This window comes from Charadrius vociferus, unplaced genomic scaffold (assembly GCF_000708025.1).
Source record: "Charadrius vociferus isolate BGI_N301 unplaced genomic scaffold, ASM70802v2 scaffold2359, whole genome shotgun sequence".
Classification (NCBI taxonomy): Eukaryota; Metazoa; Chordata; class Aves; order Charadriiformes; family Charadriidae; genus Charadrius; species Charadrius vociferus.
This window is the reverse complement of record NW_009650033.1, coordinates 78269-88052: the sequence shown is the minus strand read 5'-3', so window position 1 is coordinate 88052 and position 9784 is coordinate 78269. Positions and strand designations below refer to the sequence as shown.

Here is a 9784-nt window from a genome sequence, read left to right as displayed (position 1 = left end):
CACAGCTCAGACCCCAGGCAGGCTCAGAGCAGCGGCCAGCGGCGAGGCGCTGGAGGACGGGGCGATGGAGACAGACGCTCCGCTTGCAGACTCTGACCCCCCCCCAGCCAGGCAGTGAGGCAGAAGAGCTAAGCAGGGCCCGGCCGGCGGAGGAGGTTAAATACACCCCAAACGGTGCAAGAATTCTGCAGACGAGTGTCTTTGTCCAACCTGTTTTGGGTCCTTCTCCAAACATTTCCTTACCAGCCACAGCCATCCCCGATGAGCCAGAATCAACCTTAAGCCTCAGAGGCCGCATCCCTGTCGGGTACGTGGATGATGGATCACACTACCCGGGAAAACGACTGCCTTCCTCCCCAGTCAACGCGACAGAAGAGGCAGGGAACCCAAAGGAAAGAGACTTCCTACAGCTATTTCCCCCGACACCCCCTAAAGGGAAAAGGGAGATGGAAGGGGAAAGAAATCCTGTAGATGGGAAGTTATGCTTCGAGACATCTGTTCCCTTTGCTTCTACATCTACCACAGATGTCCTCAACACTTGGTGTAAAACAGGAGGTACAAATACAAAAGCTTATACGAACAAAATAACTTCCTATTTAATCTTCACAAGAGACCAAGCTGCTCCAGACACGTTAACAAAAAGGTTTGTCGGCACATAGGAAACAGCCGTAAGAGAATAACCGGGCACAGCAAGAGTGAGGATGGGCAAGCCTAAATAAGACAGTGTCAAAACCAGTCAATAACAAATTAACGTGCCTCCATCCTGAAGACAAGAAGAGCGTTGCCACCCATCGTCACTAACAGCAAGGAGCGCACCAGCTCAGGGTGCAGACGCGTCCTATCTCCAGAAAACACTGTCCGAGCTGATACTAACCACAAACTTCTCGCCGTTTTGCTCCACGTGCTTGTACGTGGGGATGGAGATGGGCACAGCCTGTTTTTCTGTGTAGTCATAGAATGACTGCCCCAAAGAGTCATCGCTCGGGTCGAGATTATCCGCCTCGTGGGGAGGCACCGACAGCACCGTCAGAATTAACTCCTTCTCCCCTGCGCGAATCAGGTCCACCACTTGCTTGTGCGTCGCTCCTTCAACATTCACCCCATTCCTGCGAAAGGGAAAGCAGAAAAGCCATGAGCAAGGCAGAGGCGACCGCAGAGCCTTCAAAGCAGGCTGGGGCCAGCCCAGAGACCCATCACACACCCGCTTCCCTTCAAAACCCCTCCAGCCTCATCTGCTCTGGCCGCTCCAGCTTCACTCTGGTCTAAACTTCCCTAATTTTTCCCTATTGATAGTTACTCAGGTCATTAATCATCGGATTATGTTTAATGACTTCAGACACAACTAAAACTTCTTCAAGGCTCCTGCACCCCCTTGAATATTTAACGCAAGTTTTGCAGTTTTTACCATTTCTCAACGGTACGACACGGCACGTTCGTTCCCAGCAAGCCAGGCTCTTGCCGGCAGCTGAAGGCACATGCAGGGAGACCACAGAATTGGGGAAGAAAACACTGAACGCATAACAGATACTACTCTGGTAGGGCAAAGCCTATCTCCCGATCCTCTACAGCACCAAACCAGAAGTGGATTTCCCGCAACACGAACGGAAGCGTCCAGGTGAATGAGAAGGAGAAAGGAGGCAAGGAGGCTCGGAGAGCAGCGGCAAGTGATTTCAGAGGCGGTGCTCCCCTCCTCCGAGACACAGCACCCACGAGCACACGGGCTTCGATGCACCACAGAGACGCAGGTTTGCTTCCGTTGCTTCTAGGCAAACTGCTTTGCTTTGCCCCAGATGGCCCAGGAGCACCGCTACAGCGAGTAACGCGCTTCTGCTTCCTAAATTGCTCCAACCTCATCACAAGAGCTCTTCACAATTACGCCCCAAAAGCCCTCCAGGAGCCCCATGGAAGCCCTGAAGACCCAAGCCACCCCTAGAGCATTCCTGACATTCCTACTCTCCCTGCCAGCTCAGTCAGCCATCGCTTGGCTCCTCCTTGCCCAGAAGACACGGACCATACCTTGGCCAGCCTGGAGAGATGCTGGACCTATGCCTTGATTTCAAAGCAGAGCGAGCTGTTAGGTTCTCTTCCAAATCTGGAAAAAGACAAGCCTGGTTTTCTTCCTGATAAGAGCTAAACTTAGTAGCGAGTCTCCATAAACTTGCTGTCATCACAAGCGTCTCTGAAAAGTTTGGTATCCAAAACATTCCCTGTATAAACAGGAACAGGCAGAGCTTCACCCACCGCATCCCCGCCAGCCAGCCTGGCCACGCTCTCGCACGGCTGACGGAGAGCCCGTGGGTCATCGGAGACGATGGCTCCCTTTCACCTCTGCTTCCCGAGCAGCAGCTTGGGACGAGCCTGGAACGAACCAGCCGAGGAGACTCTCACCGCTGCTGAAGCAACACCGGCAACCACGCCACAACCCCAATTCCTCTTCACTCACACCTGGGAAACTCTCCACCAGAGCGCCCAGCGCTGCCTTATTCTGCACTGCCAGCGACGGCCGTGACCCGATGCTTCAGAGGAGTGTGAGAGGAAAGCAGCCTGCACTCTCCCGGCCACAGATCCTGACCACGCAGGGACAGAAAGGGCTCTCAAATACTCCCTCTGGCAATCAGCTACTCCCTCCTGGAGCCTGGGAACAGACCGCCATCATCTCAGCGCTGAAGACGTAGCGCTGGTCACAGAACCATCCCAGCGTGCCTTAAATCAAACGCAGGATTGAGCTTTCAATCTCCAGCTCTCAAATGAAAGAGAATAGCTCTTGCCGCTTCACATCGATCATTTTTTAATTGAACTTTTACTTAGAAGAATCACGCTGGAACGATCTGATCTCGACTTACAAATCTGGGTGAGAGATCCCAGGCTCTGAACCAAGTTTACAAAGCCCCAAGCGGTGCTTGCGAGCCCGAGACAGCGCCTGTGCCTTGCCAGGGGTTGGACAAGAACAATTCCCTCCGCTCGGACACTGCCTGCTCGTATGAGCCCTCTCGGAGCTCCCATACCCGGTCAGGGAAGGGGTAACGAAGCAACCCCGGCCGGCAGGCTCTGTGCGATACGAGTGCTCCAAGAGCTGCGCGCAGCTCCTGCACCAAGGAGGACGTTAAGTTCAGGACGAGGGGAAAACCCCCTTCCCACCGACCAGCTCTTCCGCAGGGCAGGAACGCGGCCTCCAAAGCAGCAAACGGGGTGGCAGAGGGCAGTCCGCGTTACCGAGCCATTAGCCACCAACATCGTCACACTACAGCGACATTTGCCGTCGTTCCAGCTGACCGATGCTCACGTGCTGCTCGCTTACCCCAGACCCCTTCCACCCGCCTCGAATAAAGCCAGCCCACAACGGCCGATGGTGCCGCTGCCCAAGTACGATTTTTGGTGGACGGGGATGAAGAGCCGGATTCCAGCCGTGCGGAGAAGGCTGCTGGTTGCCCACAGCAGGAGGGACAGCAGGCCAAAACGACTCTCCTCCAGCGTGTCCCGGTCCTGCCCTGGAGGGAGAAGGACAAAGGCAGGGGAGTTTAGCCGCCATCCCACGCTCAACCTCGAGCCCATCTCCATCCAGAGCCCCCTCCGGCTGGGAACGGGGGTGTTTGGACGACCCAGACCGCAGGACGCGCTGCTTAGTCTGCAAAAGTCAAGGCTGGTTTTTAGTTACGCAGCCCCAGCCAGGCTGGAACGAGGTCCTCAGCTTAACTTCCCACCAAAGACCTCAGCCACTGCGTCTTCCCTTCTGCTGGCTGACAAAGAACAAGCACGCTGCCGGCTTCCTCCTCTTCCTCTCCCGCATCCTCCTCGGCCCCCAGTGACTTTTGCTGCTACCCATGTCCCCGCCGAGCTGACACCGAACCCTTGGAGGCGGGGAGGGCACGCACTGGGAGGACCTGGGACTCCCGACAATAAGACTGCAATGCATCACTTCATTCACAAAAAAAACCCGGTAACACCCACTGCCGTCTCTCCGTCGCTCCCAGCAGGCTGCTTTCTCAGATCAGACGCTGCTCGAACAGCAGCAGCCCCGCTCGCCCCTCCGCCGCGCAGCGAGGACAGCAGTCGGTACCGCAGGCGCGCGGGGCCGGGGGACTCGCACCTTTGCAATAAAGTCACCATAGCAACTCAGCCTGGAATCATCATCCACGGAGAAAGGGAACGGTAAATCACCCGAGACAGGCACCCCAGCAGCAGCTGGCGAGGCGAGAGGAGCACAGCTGAACGAGGTGCTGTTTACACGGCCACGGACCTGCGGGATGCGGGAGCCGAATGCACTTTTCCTGAGACAACGGGACGCACGGGTACTTCGCTGCTCAAGCTTCTGCCTCCATTTGGAGTCGGGAAAAAAGATGCGGGAGTTACCTTCACCCTCCCAGGGGATGCGCAAGGTCCCAGGAGAGGGCTGCTGAGCTGACTGCAGGGCTGGGTCCCTCCATTCCTCGCAGCAAGCAGATGACGACCAGACCCGACGAATCCTTCCCTCCACCGAGGAGGTACCGCAGACCACACACTGCTCTCTTCTGCGCGGGAAGGGAAACCGGGGAGAACTCTGCTCATGGCACAGCAAACCGCCGCGGGATGGAGACCACGACTCCAAGAGCACTCAAAGAGCAACTTCCTCCAACAAATCGCTTCTCTCGGCTGTCTGCCACCAAACGTGGATGTGGTTAAACCAGGGGCACGAGGTTCTGTCACCGGCTGCTGCAGGACGGTTGGCGAGTCTCCTTCCCTCGACACCTGCCTTCCTCTTTGCCTCGCAAGAAGGTTACCGCAGGGAAAGCTCTGAAGTCGGTGGGTAGAAGTGATGCTGGAGCTGCTCAGTGGGCTGTCGGACAGGGCAACGCGGAGCCATTCCCGCCTGAACAGGGCTGCAAACGCTCTCGCCATCCCGCAGGAGCGGGGAAGAAGCTGTTTTCCTCCCGGTGCTGGTAAGGGTCAGCCTCGCTTGACACTCGCCACAACTAAAGTCTCACGTTGGCTGAGCTGAAGACAACATAATCCCAAAACACTCATTTCCACGTCTCTGACGGCGATCGTCGCCCCGCGGCAGAGGGAACACACGCCTGTGCCGCAGTCCACAGTCCAGCGCGATGCCGGAGACGCCTGCCGAGACAGGCCGGGGCTGAGACTCCGGACTGTGACCCCGGGCTGTGCTGCCCGCTGCCGCCCCTGCATGGGCAGAAGCCCCGGCACGCGTGGGGCGAGACCGGGCGCTGCTGGCCTTGGCGCTCGCCCGTCGGCGCGCCCCCGGCGCTACGGGGGAAGCCAAGCTCTGGGAATCACCACGGGTTATGCTTCACAAAAGATCTTCGAGCCTGCGGTTCGGCAAGCTCCTGCTGCAAAAAAAATACATGCTGGGGGGGCAGAGCAGACCGGTGTTTGTTCATAGTAATGAATTTAAAAGCCTCTTCAAGACTGAGTTTCCAAAGCATTAGGCCAAAGACGGTGAGCAGCGGCTGCGGGCTGGCACGGTACCCTGGGCGTAAGGAGGATGAGCTGCTGAAGCACCCCACTCGCTCCCCCAAACCTGCCCTCCCCCCCAGCGCGGTGCAGAAAACATCTCCCTCGCCAGCTGCATTTGAACCTGTGAACGCCTGTCGGCAAGTGTTCTCAGCAAGAAGAGGAACCGCTGGCAAACACCAGGAGACCCCGAGGATGAAGCATGCGAGCAAAATCCCCCGTCACGCTGACACTAACGAGCAAGATCCCCAAGACACGGAGAAGAACATTTCACTTCTCCCATTTGTACACCGAATGACTCATTTTCTGCAAAGATTTCTTAAAATTTCCCAGCTATCTGTCTGTCAAGAGATGACAAGGAAATTTACTGCAAGAAAGTCTGCGATAAGCTTCCTGGAGACGAAGACCACGGCCTGCCTTCGTGCTTTGTTCAGGCAAAGCGCTCGCCCAGCCAACAAACCACCCAAGGAAAACCACCCCAGAAACGAATCAAGTTATCCTTAAGGCTTTGCATTTGAGCAGACGAAGCACTTTTAGCCATCCCGCGCTATCAGCCGGGCCACCAGGGCAAAGCCCGGCTCAGAGCCCAGCTGGTCTCGCCTTGACTGCGGAGCGTAGAACAAGCACAGCTGTATCGCGCCGGCGTCGCACCGCTCTCCCGTCCCAGCGTGGCAAAACCAAGCGCTTTGCATCTTCCAGCTCCTGACACGTGGCTCAAAACACATCTGGCTCCAGCTCTGTCCAGGGCTGTACGGTAAGCCCATAAAATTCCATACGTCACCAAGAAGCTCCTGTTTCTTCTGTAACACAGTGCTTCTCACCAATATTCACCTGTGGGAGAGATTTTAAGTTGAGTGCGGAGACAACAGCAGTGGTGACAGATTACTCTCTGCTCTGAGAAGGGCTGATGAAGGAAGAAGAGGGCTGAAGATGAGATCCAGGAAGAAGGGCGCTCACCACAGGGATCAGCAGCCTCCTCGGGAGAGGCTCTGGAGATGAACAGCTAATGAGCTTACTGGACACGGCGGTGTGGGACAGCTCCTCCGGGCTCGCCCCAGCAGCTGCACAGACAGGCGCGTCATGGCCTTCATCCCTCCTCCTTCTCAAACCCAGCTAAACACCAAAACAGCTCCACGCGACGTCACTGAAAACACCTTATGGGGTGCGTTTGCCAAGGGGCAGCCGCTGCGACAGCGCCGGCTCCTTCCACCACTCCTTGGGAGAGCGAGGCATTCGCCTGACCAGTCCACAGCAGCTTATCGCAGAGGAACGTTGCGTTTCGCAGCGGCACGATACACCCGAGACCATTCAGGCTAAACGGTTTCCCCCCAAACCGCTCAGCCCCCAACGCCAGACGGCCATCGGCACGAACCTTCCTCAGACCGAACCATCCCAGGGCTGCTCCGCCGAGGCCGAAGTAGTGTTTCCCCATTCCTAATCACCCAAAAAAAGGGAAACCAGCCTTCCTCTTTTACAGTTAAGAAATCCAGACTCTGTCCAATATTATTTCAAACAGATAAAAAAAAAAAACCACAGGAAGACACTAACAAGTGCAGTTCCAGTGACTTTACCTATTTCTCTTAGGCGGGAGAGACCAGAAGGCGGCTGGGATAATTACCATTCTCACAGAAGCCTCTTACAACATTTTAAGGAAGTTTTAACGTGCCTGTGCATATTGACACGCTTTGCTCTGGCAAACAGTGCGACTGCCATTCACCCACTCCAATCATGAGAGCAACGATTCCTCACAAATTAACACTTCTGAAACACCCTGGAAGAAGACAAAGGATGTTAACATTTCAGAAGGTTAAAAACTAAATACTGCTGAAAAGCAAACAAGTACTGACTCAATAGGTGGAAAGCTATTAGTCTCGCTGAAAAAGGAATAACATTTTGGACATTCGCGAAACCAAACCTGTATCAAATCCACTCTGGAAACTCGGGAGCGGTTAATTGCGCTCAGCGGCTGCACCAGCAAGAGGAGGCACAATCTAGGTCACGGCCTCCTTGGTTTTCCCTTCCCTGAACCAGCAGCAAACCCCCCCGAGAAGACCAGAGACAGACGGGGCTGCTGGACCGCAAGCCCCGCTGCCAGCACAGAGCTGGACCCGTGAGCATAACCTTTCTGACCAACATCAAAGCAGTGATTCTTATCTGTTCCTCTTGGAGACCCAGATTCTCCTCCGGCTCCGTTCAAGCTGCTGACGACCAAGTTCAAGCCCGTGACAGCAGCTTTGGTTTCCCAGTTGTGCTCTTTCGCAGAGCTTCGAGCAACATCAATGTGCCCCCGAGGACTCTGCAGACCACACGCTGAAAACCACCGTCACAAGATGTTCCTCCAGAGATGTCAGCGAAGCGCCCGGCAGCATCTCGCCCTCCAGCTCTTCGAAACAGCATCCCAGTCCAAGAGCAGCCTGGAGTACGGGTGTCCGCGAGGCCTCTCAATGACGTTTTCGGCTGCAGCTCACATTTTGCAAGCACAGGTTTGAATCCCAGTAAAAGGAATCTCTCCCCCGCCTTATACTTTGTCCATCGCTGCTTCCCCTCTGTTCAGACTGGCGAACAAGGAAGAGAAACGATGGGCACAGAAAAGCCACCGCAACACGCCGGGCACCAACCTCCAGCACACCCCCAGCCGCTCTCCCCCGTCAGGAGCCATTTCCAGCGAGCCGACGGGGACTGACCCATCTGCTTCGTTATCTTGAGACAGACAAAGCAGGAGCAGAGAGCACAGGCGGCGGAAATGGGTTTAAACTTCTCCAGCTTCAGTCATCACACCCAGTCCCAGGCACACGTAGAGTTCTGTTTAAATATACTGCAGAAGTGTTAAACCGGGGTAGATAAAAAGGCTCTTGCATTCATCTAATTGTACGCTTAATGGAAAACCCAGCACACGAGGGTCCTTCATTTACCCACTGCTGTTATCTCTCAAGAAAGAAAAGACACATTTGCAGTTTTTCACTCCAACAGCCAACGCCAGCCCTATTGAGCACACCGAGCACGGGCTGAAAGGCGCAATCAGGAGACCCAAATTATTCCCAGTTCTAACCTACAGCCTTAACTGGGCGAACCCACTCCCCCTCCTGCTGGAGCAGCCCCCTCTCTTCACAAGAGGGGAAGAGATGCTGACCTGCAGTAAAATGCTCTGAAAACCAGCGCAGGGATGGAGCCCGGAAAGGTTGGGGTGGATTCAGGAACGCTACTGAGAAGTCGGTGTGTTTGAGAGGTGGGAGGAGAAAAGACATCTACCGGCAGGGCACGCAGCTGCCGCCTCCTTTTTACAGACCGTTCCGGGCTTTGCGAAAGCAGAACCAGCTTTTTCCGTCCCAAGTCGATACACAAAAATTAGACTTTAGACCAAGAAGAGATAGAGAGTTTAATCTCCTTACCCCCCGCGCACCAGGTACAACCCCCTGAGGGTTTGGAAGAAGCCGTCTCCAGTGGGGGTTATTCCATCAAGACCCGTATCGAGGGGCACGGCACCTGCCCTCCAAGCAGACGGTGCTGCGACCGTTTCCGACGTTTTTTTGGATGCAGGAACAAGTGATGGAGACCACCTCCCTGCTCTGGCGGGGTACGGTTCCCCCCTACTTCACAATCACACCTAGATTGGACCAGGTTTCCGCCACACACAGTTCAATAATATTGAGAACAAATCCCTTCTTTATCTGTTCAATTATTTTCGAGCGAGCTTCCCTGCAAACAGAGCAAACGCTAGTGAGATTTTCTTCCCTATCAAGATTAGTTACGATTGTCATTCAGGGCGATAATCAAGAACTAAATTAGCTTTCATTGTCTGTCTCCAATGCCCTCAACCCCCACAAACACACAACCAGCTAAGAAGATTAGAGAGCACGCCATAGCTATGTTGCAAAACCAGCCTTCGAAAGCAAGAGGCCCGAGCTAGATGCTAGATCCGGGAGCGCGATGCGGCGAAGGATGGCAAGGAAGGACTTTGTAGCGAGGACAGGACTCCAAATGAATCCTTCGGAAAACCCTCGAAACATCCTTTGGTTTTGGAGGAGGACTGGGAAGCAGGTTGGGCTCCACCTCGCAGAGGAAAACCACTGCGGCCAGAGCCCTCAGCCATGCAGGGACGGGAGGTCTCTGGGGCTTCCAGCACCGCGCACGTCCAGAGCGAGCTGGGGAAGGGGCAACAGACCCCACAGACAAGTTACACCGTGTGCTAAACGCCCCGTTACTCTGCAGCAACAGCCACGGTAACTCCATCAAGGCCACGCAGTGGAAGAATCCCATCCCTCAGGCTCTCGATCCAAAAAAAACTCTCGCCCGGACCAGTTTGCCGGCAGCTGGAAACAACGCCCCGCTCGGAAAT

The 9784-nt window shown here is 55.3% G+C and overlaps 1 protein-coding gene across 1 annotated transcript in view; it reads right to left on the bottom strand.

Annotated features, from left to right (window-relative positions):
• The window catches only part of SNX27 (sorting nexin family member 27), a 22350-nt gene extending 17475 nt beyond the window's left edge, over positions 1-4875 (bottom strand). The window contains exons 1-3 of the mRNA XM_009891686.1: positions 4758-4875; positions 3299-3488; positions 875-1106 (exon numbers count right to left, since the gene is read on the bottom strand). Of these exons, the coding sequence (XP_009889988.1) occupies positions 875-1106; positions 3299-3488; positions 4758-4875 (540 nt within the window). The remainder of the gene's footprint in view (positions 1-874; positions 1107-3298; positions 3489-4757) is intronic.
• Between the last annotated feature and the right edge of the window lie 4909 nt (positions 4876-9784).